The sequence below is a fragment of the Ictalurus furcatus genome, chromosome 1 (genome assembly GCF_023375685.1).
Source record: "Ictalurus furcatus strain D&B chromosome 1, Billie_1.0, whole genome shotgun sequence".
In the NCBI taxonomy this organism is placed as follows: domain Eukaryota; kingdom Metazoa; phylum Chordata; class Actinopteri; order Siluriformes; family Ictaluridae; genus Ictalurus; species Ictalurus furcatus.
This window is the reverse complement of record NC_071255.1, coordinates 4891058-4905027: the sequence shown is the minus strand read 5'-3', so window position 1 is coordinate 4905027 and position 13970 is coordinate 4891058. Positions and strand designations below refer to the sequence as shown.

Below are 13970 nucleotides of genomic sequence, written 5' to 3'. Positions count from 1 at the left end.
ATTTTCTCCAGTATAACTGTCTAGCATGTGCTTTCCCCAAGACATGTCAAGCCAGCCAATCACATCTTTTTCAAACTGCTGCTCTTGCTGTGTCATAGGGAAGCATAACAGATACCTGTTTGTGGGATTAGGTGAAAAAACCTTCACTCTGAAACGCATTAAAAGTTTTTTGTTTAAAATGTTTGTGATGTGATGTTTGTTTCTGTAAGAACTGATAGTGCAGTTACAGTGGTGTTTTAATATGAGAAAAAGAATTCAAGTGTGTAATACAAAAGGGATTACAAAGTACTGTCTATCTGGAAGTACTCTGGTTCTGTGACAGGCATTATTAGACAATTAGTAGAAAATTCACAGGCTGTCTAGAGTATCTCTGGAATGCTTCTGAGATGTCTTGGCCCTTAGAGGATTATGAATTATACCATAGCAATAGTCACTGCTGATCTTGTTTGAGCTAAGTTTTAAAAGAATATCAAGATAGGTTATACGAAGTTAAATTAAGACTGTGGGCATTATGCAAAAATATCAGAAAACAAGCTTCTTTCCCACAACACAAAGTTTGTAAAACAAATCAGATCAGATCAATCATAGATCAATCCACTGTTTTTGCTCATGCAAATAATGTATAGCGACTGTCAGAGAATGTCAGTTTAACACAGCCTAAAAATACATGCTCAGATTGGTCCCTTGCCTTTGTTCCACCAATGTACTATCAAAATTTTGAACTTCACCAAACTGGATATAATTAAAGACTCAGAGTGGTTTGGTCTGATTTGTTTTCATCCATTATAAGACAAGTAGGGATTCAAAAATCTTTTTTTATTGTGGTGTGCCCAATTGTTCATATTTATTTATATGGCCGATGCGTTTATACCAAGTGATTACTGTATTTTTGCTCCTTGAGGGCCCTCGCTGTTAGCCCTCAACAGCGTAGTACTATACTCTACGCCATAAGTTGTCTGTATATTCCTTTTCCTTCCACTTCTCCTGCTTGAGGTCACAGTGGCAACTGGCTGAAGATCACACAGGACTTGATCCTCAGCTGCAGATTCCAGCTCCTGAAGATCCCAAAACAACCGAGATATAATCTTTCCAGCAGGTCCTGAATCTCCATTGGTGTCTCCATCCAGTGCAGTCTGATGCAACTTTAGCCAGAAATGACTGGGTCCATTCTTGTAAGGTGCCCAAAACACTGGAACTGTCTCCTCTCAATTCAGAGGAACAGAGGCTCTGCCTTAAGTCTTTCCCAGATTGTTACTTTGGATAATTGTTTGGCAAATTAATAAATATAATCCATTGTTTGCAATACATACATTACAGGTTCCTTCCATTCTAAACTCAAGCTTCCATGGGCACAGAGTCCTAACCGATAATCTACAACAGTGTTTCACTTGAGATGCTTGGGATTGAATGCAGGACCCTTCTTGCCCACTACTGTGTCTTCAGTTTCATTTGTGGAAAATTGCTACACTATATGGTCAAAAGTTCGTGGACACCTGACCATCACAGCCACATGTTGGCCTTCACCGAACTGTTGCCATAAAGCTGGCAACAACCATCTCATCTTTGTATGCTGCAGCATTTTAGATTTCCCTTCACTGCAACTAAGGGTTTTCAGCACAACAATGCCCCTGTGCACGGTCCATGAAGACATGGCTTGCAAAGGTTGGTGTGGAAGAACTAGAGTGGTCTGCACAGAACCCTCACCTAAACCCTAGTGCCAGTTGCCAATGGGCATGGTGCTGGGAGATATGCTACAATCATCCAGTTTACAGAGATCCATGTGACTAATCTGACTAAACTTTAAAGTTACATATCCCAAAAATCTTGAAATGTGTTGTTCTAATAACTGGGAAATTATTAACCATACTGTTATGGCACAGGAACTCTGCATCATATAATCATACAGATATACATGTACCTTATTTTCACTCTTCATAGTAAACCATTATAAAGGCAACCCATCAAATCATTAGTGTGAAACTAGTCAACTTTCCATGCACAACAATCTACATTATGTACAGCATACAAACTGCTGAATGTTTACTACAGCTATAAACAGTCATCCCCTTGTGATCAAGAATCAACTTGTCAGGAAACTGCAAAGACTTCTGTTGTGATGACTTTGTAGTGGCAGAAAATGTATAGGAACAGCTTTACCTCCGAATGTAAAAACATGCCGGCAGTGGAGACTCCTTCCAAAAATGGTAATTGGACATCTCATCACAGAAAACATCACAGAAAAATTGTGCAAACACCATGTTTTATTATTGGGGTTAGATTATATGGAACACATACAAGTGTTTGCGAATGAGCTGTTGTATTAAATCAGCTGAAATGTATTAAAACAAGCACATTAATATAAAGCTTCCAGTCAACTCTACTGCCCATTTAGATTTGATAATTCAGCAGGAACATTTATAAAGAACTTTATTTCGAATGAAGGACACGGTTAGTCGCTGTACTATTTTCCCTCTGACTTGATTCTTATGAAATATACGTAAATCCTGATTGTTTTTGCGAGAGATAATTCTGGCTATACAATAGAACACACTACTTACAACTCATTATTTAGGCACAGTGCATGTATACCAGGATGATTTAACTGTATTTCTCCACTAGATTATAGCTACAACTGTATTTATTATACTATATTTACTTACCTAATCAATATAGCTATATTATAATATTACTAGGCTAAAAATATTACAGTAAAGTTTATATTATACTATATTTATACTTCTACAGCCAGGCATATATGACCTCAATGTGTCAATGCATCACTTATTACAGGTATAGTTGAAATGAACAAAACAAAAAGTGGAAAGCGCTCGATTATACTTTATGTACTTGATCTATTCCACCAGTTCTTAAAAGTGTCCAGTTTACCGACACTGATGAGATACAGAACAGGCATAATGACAGACCCAATTGATGAAAAACCAACTCCGTACGCGGCTAAACAACAAAAACGTTCAGTATCTCTAAGTGGCATCAGGTTTCCGAATAAGAAAATTATCATTGGTGGCAGGTAGACAACAAATGTCATGATGAAGCTGTTCGAGATGGTGTGAAGAGCTTGTTTCTTCTGGGGATGGATGTTGCTCCTTCCTGTTGGATCAGGTTTTTGCAGTGCTCGAAGTATGGAAATATCACAGAAGGCAATAACTGGTAGTGCCAGGATTAAAGGGATGGCCATAAAAGTAGTTGTAATTAGCCATGTTAACGTAAGCATAATCAATCCAAAACCTGCTATAATGATACAGACTGTTATTGTGATTGCCTTCTTAACGACAATGAGTTTCTTACTGGTTTTGTACACTATGGGGTAAACCACAGCGACATAACAGTCCCAACAAATGCAAGCCATAAACAGAGGTCTACCGTTCAAATTTAAACTGTAGATAAAGTCTAAAATATTTTGTAGCTCCTTAATGTGCCATATCATGAAATTACTTACACCGAATGGGATCTGAGCTGTGAAAGTCAGATCGATAACAGCCAGGCTGAGCATGAACATGTCTCTGGTGGATCTTTGTTTTTGCCTCTGGAGGAGTTCGTGTAGGACCCACAGACTGGCTGGAAATCCCAAGAAGAAACAGACCACATATATTGCTGAGAAGATTTCCATTGTAGTGTGGTAATCTGTGCACCAGTTGTAGTAGTTCCAGTCCATTGCAAGAGTGCTGTTTGAAAATGATGATGATGATTGTTCATTTGCAGAGCCTATTTCTGCTGCCATTTCTAAGCTGTGGCTGTTTATCTTTGAGTGACGAAAAAAGCTGTAAAACCAAAAAGGCCAGTTCCAAGTGCACATTCAATCCCAAATTTTGTTTTTGCTATAAACTATAACATCAACAAAAATATCAGAAAGATATTGTCAGCTAGTCTTGCTGTGTTCAGAGTTAAAATCAAGGTGATCGAGTTTATATGATCTAGTTTACATCATCTTCACTTTGAGTATTCAAAGCCATAGGATTTTCTGCTGGTATTTGAGATGCTTAGCTTTTCCACAAAGGCAAAAATCTGCCACAGATTATTCTAGTGATCATGTTTAAATCATATTCACATTTTCAATGTAAATTTGGAAACAAAGGCTGGGTTTTTCTGCACTAGTTTGGAAGCACATATATATATATTTTTACATGATCATCACGACTGTGTCATTCATGTGGTAAGTTGGGTGAAGAACACAAATTAATAATAATAAACATGGTTTTAGTGGACTAAACAATTTGAATACTGCTTTGACTGCCATTCGTTGCTGCTAGACTACTGATAGATTTCCATTGTCACATTCACCATATACCTAGAAAAAACACATTAATACACATGACATGAGATATTTTGAGATGAAGAAACATTCTCAGTGATGACTGGCCATGATATTAGATGAAGGGCTAAAATCTAATATCCATCATTAGCCTGACAGTGAAGCTATTAGGATTGAGCAATGAATTATATCATGTCATTATGCCATCGATGAGACTTGATATAATAATAATGATGTGGAACAAACTATGAGGCAGCTACAAACTATAAACTAGGCAGCTGCATTCATGATTTCTAACTTTCAAACTTAGGGTTTTATGGTCTGTCCTTTTGGGTAAATCGTCTCTTGATCGGTCAGTGTGTGCATAAATGTGGCATCTGTATACCAACCTAATTGTCACTGAATGGACATTCAGTCCATAAACTACATGAATCTACAGTCTGGTAAACAAAAAAATCAACTCCAGTATCATGTCTTCATACCATTATGTATATTTTTCTTTACATTCTTTGGTGGTGCTGTTGTACTTGGTTGACAGGCGATCTTTTTCAGAATTAAAATATAGTCCAGTGCAAAGCTAACTCTTGTACTAATTAGGCAAGGTCACCTCGCAGTTACATACAGATCGCCATAAAATACAAATGCTACCTGAACGCTAGCAAATTACTCACAATGCACAGAGAGAACACTACTGCTCACTGCAAAATGCTTACTTATCAATGGTACAAACACGATGTAATAAATGTATCATATATCCAACACTGCATAACTATGATGAGATGAAGCTACTAAAGAAGCTAGGTCTCATACTCAGTCTCTTAGAAAATTTTGTTGGAAGTTTTACAAAAGGCTGTAAATTAATTTTGTGCAAATTCTTACACACTGACAATGAGTGTTGAGTTGTTACTAATGGTACAAAGTTTGGAAAAGCAACTTTGTTGAAAAAAGTAGCTCAAATGTTTTTTAGTTCAGCTAGCTACACTACCAAGGGGTAATTGTCAACACATATCTTTGGACTGGATGAGGAGATCGAAGTAAGCCCTTGAAACACAGGGAGAACATACGAGCAGATGTGGCCAGAGCAATAAACTGCAATGTCTGTAATATAAGACGGCTAAGACAGTGCTACAGGGAGACAGGAAGGACAGCTGATTGTCCTTGCAGTGGCAAACCACATGTAACCATGCGTTACCCCAGATGTGATCGAGAACTTGCAAATGCCTTGGTGGAAAAGTGGGGTAATACCTCACAGCAAGAACTGACAAATCTGGTGCAATTCTGCCCCATGCATAGAATCCTCTTTGCATGTTCCACTCTGCCCTGTCTGTGGAGTTTGCATGTTCTCCTTGTGCTTCAGAGGTTTCCTTCCCCAGTCCACAGACATGCATTTTAGGATGATTGGCATTTCCAAATTTTGGCATAGTGTGTGATTGTGTGTGTGATTGTGCCCCAAGTTCACTTGGATAGGTTCCAGGATCAGCTGTGACCCTGTGTAGAATAAACAGTATGGAAAATGGGTGGATGGATTAAGACAAACAGCCACGCTCATAGTAAAAGGTGGTGTAAACATAAGTCATTGAGCCTGTATGTAAAGGAAATCAGTTTAGCTCATAGATCATACCAGTGTTTTGCTAATGCAAATATTGTGACTGGTGTAATGTCACTGTAAACAGCCTAAGCACATCTGGCACTGGGTGTGACACTAAGACTGATTCACCTTTTGTGCCATAAACCCACAGGGAGCGCTCATGTGGAACATCTGAGATGATCACAGCCTTTAATTAACCATTACTTCAGTTTCAAATCGGTTGTTAAAGGAGACTATCCTCTATTTAAAAAACTAACCCTGAATATAGTTAGTCCCCAAAGAGCTGCAATGTTTACGAGCACTTGTCACAGGTCATGATTGATACAACAAGAAGCAAGCTGCAGCAGATAATGGACTGCCAAATGACCAATCCATATGAGATTACTCCTTTCCAACAGCTGAAATTCAGTGGGCTGAAAACTTCATGGGGCATTTAATATTGTACCTGTTTAATATCGACCTTAATAGGAACACCTATACACCTGCACATTCATGCAGCAGTTATGTCATATCATGTGGCAGCAGTGCAATGCATACAATTATGCAGATACAGGCTTCAGTTAATGTTCACCAAACATCAGACTGGGGGAAAAGTGTGATCTCTGTGACTTTATCTGTGGCATGGACGTTGGTTCCAGATGGGCTGGTTTGAGTATTTCAGAAACTGCTGATCTCCTGGGATTTTCACACATTGATAAGAAAGATCAGAGAAGAATGACCAGACTGGAAGACTGTTGGAAGACTAGAAAACACCAGGTAAATTTTTTTTTTTAAATCTTCAACTGTCTAGTTTTAAGCGAGTCTATGCCTATGACATCCTCAGATTCCTGTTCTTGGCTGTCAGGAGTGGAACCTAATGTGGTCTTCTACTGTTGTAGCCCATCCACCTCAAGGTTCGATGTTTTGTGCATGCTGAGATGCTTTTCTGCTCAACACAGTTGTAAAGAGTGATTATATGAGGCACTATATCCTTCCCTTCTCAACAATGTGTTTCCACCCACAGAACTGTGGTTCACTCAGTGCTTTTTTTTGTTTTTCACACCATTTTGTATAAACTCTAGAGACTATTGAGTATGAAATTCCCAGGAGATCAGCAGGTTCTGAAATACGCAAACCAGCCCATCTGCCACCAACACCCATGCCGTGTTTTAAGTCACAGAGATCACACTTTTTCTTCATTCTGATGTTTGATTTGAAAATTAACTGAAGCTCTTGACTGTATTTTCATGTTGTTGTTTTATTCTGCTGCCACATGATAGTCTGATTGTATAACTGCATGAATGCCCAGGTGTTTCTATAAAAGTGGAAGGTGAGTGTATTGCGATGTAAAACAAGGATTTTATATTACATTTATTTATATTTATTAATTTGGTGGACGCTTTTTATCCAAAGTGACTTATGGATCGAGTTAGATTGAGTCCTGCAAGACTTTCCACCAAGTGAACGGAACAAGGTTTGATATTGTTGTATGGGGAACTTCATTAAAGAATGAAATATGACAACCCGCAAGATTGTACATTTAAAATAAAACTGGACATGTTTCACATGTTTGTAAAGAAAGTTAGTTTTTCAATGTGCCTTTTTTTTTTAGGCCAAACACTTCTTGGACCAAACACTTTTTTTTTTTTTTTTTTTTTTTTTACAATCACCATTTAAAATCACCATTTTATCCTGTATATTGCACAAGTATATACTGTATGCTTCAGACTATTCCTCACAAAGTGTTCAGAATAGGGTGCAATATGAGAATGTGAATTATTTGGAATGCTACACAATCATGAAAATTGTAATCACTTGTGGATGCAGTTAATTGTCACGTTTCGAGATGTAACGAAGATAGGATGGATGCAAATGTAGCTTAACAGTTTATTTAATGTGAGACACAGGCAGGTAAATCCAAATCGTGATTAGAAACGTAATCCACAAACATGCAAAGGTCAGGCGATCGGCAAACAGGCATACACGGGGCAAAGCAGGAATCAAGGTCACGGTCACGGAATACAGGGTCGAGATACAAAACAAGAAACATAAACTATAACGAGGAACTGGGAGCGGAGAAACCAGCATGGACTAAATGCAATAATCTAAATATGGAACATAACAAGGACAATAACTAAGACTGTGACTGTGATTAACTATCGTATGGAATCTAAACTAATCTAATATAACGTAAGTAATTTATCTAATCTAATCTAATATTCTGCGCCGTGTGCTGGGAGGCGCGCGGTATATATGCAAACATAATCATGGTAAATTGCTGATGGCTGACACCAATCTAGACACACGTGAAATAACAGCCAATGACAGAACAGGGAGGAGACATAACAGAAACATAACAAAAGCACGTGTCCACTGTACACAGTGTCACGATTGTCAACATACGAAAAGCAGGTGCTCACTCACCTTGCTTGTGCACACGCACCCACATGCTCTCCAGCGCGCTGCTTAAAGGGGAAACCGTGACATTAATGCTGTGGAACGTCCATGAGGCAAGCTAGTTATCACTTATTTTAGAGTAGCTATATACACCAGCTGCTCTTTTTTCTCTCTTGAAATTAATAAGACAAAAAAAAAAAAAACAACCCAAGCTTATGTTATCAGGGGTCAAAACAAAACCATTGATGGCTTCTATCCTGGAAAACTATCCTCAATGAAAACTTCATAACATTATATATTTTTCTTTGATAAATAACAATCCATTTATTAGTAATCCACCACATAAGTCCATCTATTGACATTGCTGCTACTATACATGCACTTCAAAGCCATCTCAAGAACTTCTGAAGTCCGAAATCATCCATCATTTTCCTGAGGTTTCAAAACACAGTTGGCCTCTCAGAGTGACATTACATGTTAGGAGAGAGCGTGAAGAACAAAAGAATTTCAGATTCTTACAGAGCGTGGCTTTAAACCTTTAACAGTTGGTGTTATATTGCACTGTATTACATCATCCCACATCCTTATACTCTAAGCGAGTTGAAAGAAAGGATGAAGGGTTCCACACACAAAAAAAAGAGCGGGGGAAAGCCATTTGTAAAGCTATTTGCTTTTTGTTAGATTAGCCATCTGGAGCAACACCTAATGATAATTATAATAGTAATCCTAAATGATAACTACAACACCTTCCAAGAAAATGGTATCTAAGGGTGATGTATCTAATAGAACTAAAATGATCCTCATACAACTATAATTTAAAAATACACATAGGCTAAAACAGGAATAAAAATTGAAGGTTTGAACGAAACCTCATATTTCCACAAACAAACTTTGCCCAGTCTCAGCTGTCGTTCTTGTGCTATTCCGTGGATGCTCACAGCTCATTTTTGTCTATAGAATTAGACAAGAGCCAAACAATTGACACTGTATACTGTAATAAAAAATTAAACCTAAAGCATTTAAGAGTTTAAATAATAATTAAATTCATCAATGAAAAACAGTAAAGAATATGGCACAAGCATGATTCTGCCTGGAGGAGGCAGTCCACCAAAAGACAGTGACCAGATAAGGAGGGCATTAATGACGAAAAGCAACTAAGAGGCCAATAGTTTGCCAAAAGATAAGTTGGGAACTCAGAAAACATGGGGGGAAAACAGTTTTGAAAAATGAAACTTTTTTGACCTTGGAAAAAACCCCAACATTATTCATCAACTTTAGAACACCATCCTTATGGTGAAAAATAATGGTGGGAGCATCATACTGTGCATTGCCCTCTTGGTAGCTGGGTACTTATTCAAACCACTTTAGCTAGCTAGCAACCTCATGGCTAGCTAGTAGTGTATGGTGACCTAAAGTCAGCCACTGAATGTCACGATTTCCGCTCACGCTAACGGGGGAGTAAGCAGCGCACTCCGAAGCTCAAACCGCGGAAAGTTAGTTAGTCAAACTCGTGTGTTTCTACAGTCCTAACAATCTCTTCTCTCCCTCTCTCCTTTTGTCGAGCCATACACAATTTTATGGAGATACTAGAGATCCTGATACTTTCTGCTGTCCGGACCTGCCAGATGCGTTCGGATGCCCTGCCTCTGGATGGATCTCTCATCTACTCCAATTCCAGATTGCTGGGACTACAGTTGCTTCTAAGGCCATACTGACTTCATATTAAACCAAAATGAACTTTCCTTTACTTTACACTATCCGTTGTTACCCAGATGAGGATGGGTTCCCTTCTGAGTCTGGTTCCTCTCAAGGTTTCTTCCTCTTAACATCTTAGGGAGTTTTTCCTCGCCACCGTCGCCACTGGCTTGCTCAACTGGGATAAATTCACACATTTAAAATCTGTATACCGTGTTTATATGCTTCTGTAAAGCTACTTTGAGACAATGTCCATTGTAAAAAGCTCTATACAAATAAAATTGAATTGAACTGAATTTCTGTTCAAGGTGAAGTATCGTTTGCATTCCATAACTAAGCCTTTGATCCTCATTCTTTTTTTTCCTGGTTTTGATCCTGTTCTCATTCTCGGCCTGCCTCTCTTCAATAACTGCAATTAACTGCACTTGCACCTATACTAACCTCCTTTAATTGACAGAATACTTTGCCGTAACATGGATGCAACAGAATTTTTCCGAGTCCAAGAGGCCCTTGATGAAAGGGAAAAACCGAGGTGGGAGAAGGAGTGGAAATTCTTCCTAATTCAAGCCAATCGGGAGTAGCTCGATTTGTACGCAATCAGGGGGTTGTAAGGAGGAGCCTTCCAACCAGTCTGGAACCATCTACCACCCTCCCTCCCCCACTGTGGATCACTATGCCAGGCTAGGCTGAGGACGTTGCTCCCCCCTCTGGCCTCGTGGAGAACCTCGCTCCTCCCTCGGACCTCACAGAGAGAGTTGCTCCCACCTCTAGCTTCATGGGGAATGTTGCTTCCCCTTTGGGCCCTGCTTGGAGCTTCGTTCCTCCCGCTGGCTATGCAATAGCCATCGCGCCACATTCAAGCCAGGCCGGGGATATCAATGTCATCTCTCTGCGGTGCGGAAGAGACCTCCCCATACCTGAACCTCAGAGAGCACACCAACTTCCTCTCCAAGGGCTACAAGACAGTCTCTCGAGCCATGTTCCTGTCTGAGGGCGACAACACAGACAACAAAGTTCTGCTTATGCCCGAGTCTGCTGACACGGCCAACCAGAATCAACGGAGAATGACGCTCAGAATCCCTATCTAGCTGAGGACGTTTCTCCACCTCCCATTACAGCAAAGAGCTCTGCTTTGCTTCCCTACCCTGCCTCGTACATCACAAGACCAGGCTTCTCTACCGACATCGCTTCACTTTCCCACGCCACTGAGGATGTCGCTCTGCCTTCCTGTTCTGCCGAAGCCAACGAAGTGTTTATGTTCAAGGCGAAGTATCGTTTCCATTCTGTATCATACCAATACTTTGATCCTCGTTCTTTTGCTTCCTGATTTTGATCCTGTTCTTGTTCTCATCCTCATTTCTCGATTCCTGTCTTAGTCTGGTTTATCTTGTTTTTAGTTTGCCTGACTATTTGCCTGTTTTTGACCACGGTTTTGATTTATGTTTTGGATTTGTCTGCCTGCCTGTCTAACTGCACTTGCATCTGTCCTAATCTCCTTTATGTGACACTGAGGCACTTATTTTTTAAATTTTGTAAAAAAAAATAAAAATTGCTGTTGTTTGCAAACCAATCTCAACCAGACCTAGTGGTCAATATACACTACCTGTTAAATGTTTTTTTTTTTTTTTTTTTAAATAATCTTTATGATATGTAACACACGTTTATTTATTTACAAATAAAAACAAATGGAACATGGAGTCTGCTGCTCAAATTGCAAAGGAATTTTGCTCTGGAGAAGTGATGGTTTATACCCTAGGCTTTGAAAAGCCTTTTATATTGATAAATTAGTAGCACTATACTCTAACAAATTATATATGTGTGTATATATATATATATATATATATATATATATGGGTGTGTATAGTGTATACGTGTTGATGGTGCATTAGGGATGTTTATTGCAGGGGAAATGTTCACACAAATGTATTTTAATTTGTTATTATCTTGTATCTATGTACTCTATCCATGAATATTGAGTTTGCTTACAATTTGCTTTTATTAACTTGAGCACAAACTGAAAATAAGCTATTCTCTTTATCCTTCCCAGGTGTCCTTTTTCCTGTTCATCATCTTCGTGGTGTACACCATGCTGCCATTCTCCATGAGGGATGCCATCATTGCAAGCGTTCTCACATGCTCGTCTCACACAATCGTCCTCAGCGTGTGTCTGTCAGCCGTCAGCGAGAGCACGGAGCAGCTGGTGTGGCAGGTCAGTGCCCGTCCGTGCGTGAGAGAGAATGAGCATAGCATGGTGGATAGATGTTATTGGATGTTATACAGTAATACTTTTACTGTATTATATTACTTGTAATTCAAGTAATACTCCTATTAAAATTGTATTTGTAGAAACTGCTTTCTATGCTGTGTAAAGCAAAATTTGTTTCTGCTCAGATAAACCAGCATTCACATTGGGTTTAACATCAAAAAGACTGAATAATTTGAGTGTGTTTAGGGGGATGAGAGGTTGGGGAAACAGCCTATTAATTTGTTAAGTATAAATGTAATTTTTGATAGAACCATTTTAATTACATTTCAAATATTTTTTTTTTTATATGTTCCTGGAGGATTTGTGATGTAGGCTACTTTTAATACACACTGGGCTGTCTCATAGAACGTTAGCTAACCGTATTCCAGTTAATGCCATTGCCTTTACCTTCATTAGCTCAGAATGCATTGTTAGTTAATCTTCCTCACTACTTGTTAACCAAGTTGGCTTAGAATACAGCGTTGTTGAGTTCTCAAAACTGATTGGTCAGGAGGTGCTGATTCTTTTTTTCTAAAACTGACAATTTGAGTAGAAATTAAAATAACAGGTTTGTATTAATGTGATCACTCTAAAATGTTTAAATTTCTATATTAACAACTTGCATACTGACTTGTATGGTGGGTGGTGCACATAAACTCTCTTTTTTTATGTGTAACTGTTTAGATGGTGAAGTTTTTTTCTGTGAGGAGATGAACCCCACGTTGTGTTTAGCATAACACTATGGGGAGCACCCTCGCGCCGACTGGCATCTGAAGCTTGTGCAAAATCATGCCTATGATCATAATCATCTAAAACCTTGCCACCTGCCATGATCAGGTGACGTGGCAATTAAGCGCATCGCGTGATATATATATATATATATATATATATATATATATATATATATATATATATATATATATATATATATATGGCACCTGTGAATCGCGCCATCAGCCTTATTACCTTCAGCGAGACTGCATGTCGGTTGTTTGTGTAAAGAAACAAAAAGACACTTCATTTCCTCTCTATCTTTTCTCAAAATCTCTGGACTTTTCTATCCCTTTAAAAAAAGAGAAGAAAAAAAAGGAATGAGCGAGAGAGAAAAGTATGAGTGAGAGAATTCAGAAATGTTACACCTTGCTCCTGTTTCATCACGTGGAGGAGTGCACACTTTCTGTGTGAAGTGTCTAGGGATGGAGCATGCCACGGCAGCCCTCGAGAGGTCTGACTGTACATTGTAACGCTTTACATTAGGCAGCTCTACTCGCGACTCACTCTCTTCTCAGAAGCCCAAGCGAGTTGAGTTTCGGAACCTCACAGGTCTGGGGGGCTGCTAGCCGTCTCAGGTCCGGGGGATCTTGTATAGATCTTAAAGAGGAGCCGGAGGTGAGCGCTGCTCTATCTCTTGCTTTATCTTCTGGGCCCGGCTCTCTGCTGGATTTTGGAGCTCGCGTCGCTACTCCTCCTTCTGTTATGGAACGCCAAAAAAAAAAAAAACACTCAAAATTAAAAAAATAAAAATAAATAATTCCTTTCTGACTCCGAGGAGCTAGAAGGATCTGCTAAAAACTGAGAGCAGCATATAAAGAGCTGCTTGAAGTGATTACTAAGGCTGGATGTGCTTTTTTCTCCCCAGTGAAAGTGAATCCCTCACACTTCAGAAAACTCCCATTTCTTCCAGAAGTGCATGACAAAATATCAGACTTCTGGGGGAAAACCATTCATAAGCTCTATTTATAACCCCACGATGTCGGATTATTCGGCCATTGTGGGGAATGAACGGTATGGCTATT

General features: G+C 39.1%; 1 protein-coding gene across 2 annotated transcripts in view; it reads left to right on the top strand.

The window, feature by feature from the left end:
• Positions 1-13970, top strand: part of adcy2a (adenylate cyclase 2a) — a 221428-nt gene that overhangs the window by 117409 nt on the left and 90049 nt on the right. For both annotated transcript variants that reach the window (XM_053621189.1, XM_053621180.1), the window contains exon 3: positions 11977-12138. In XM_053621189.1, the coding sequence (XP_053477164.1) occupies positions 11977-12138 (162 nt within the window). The remainder of the gene's footprint in view (positions 1-11976; positions 12139-13970) is intronic.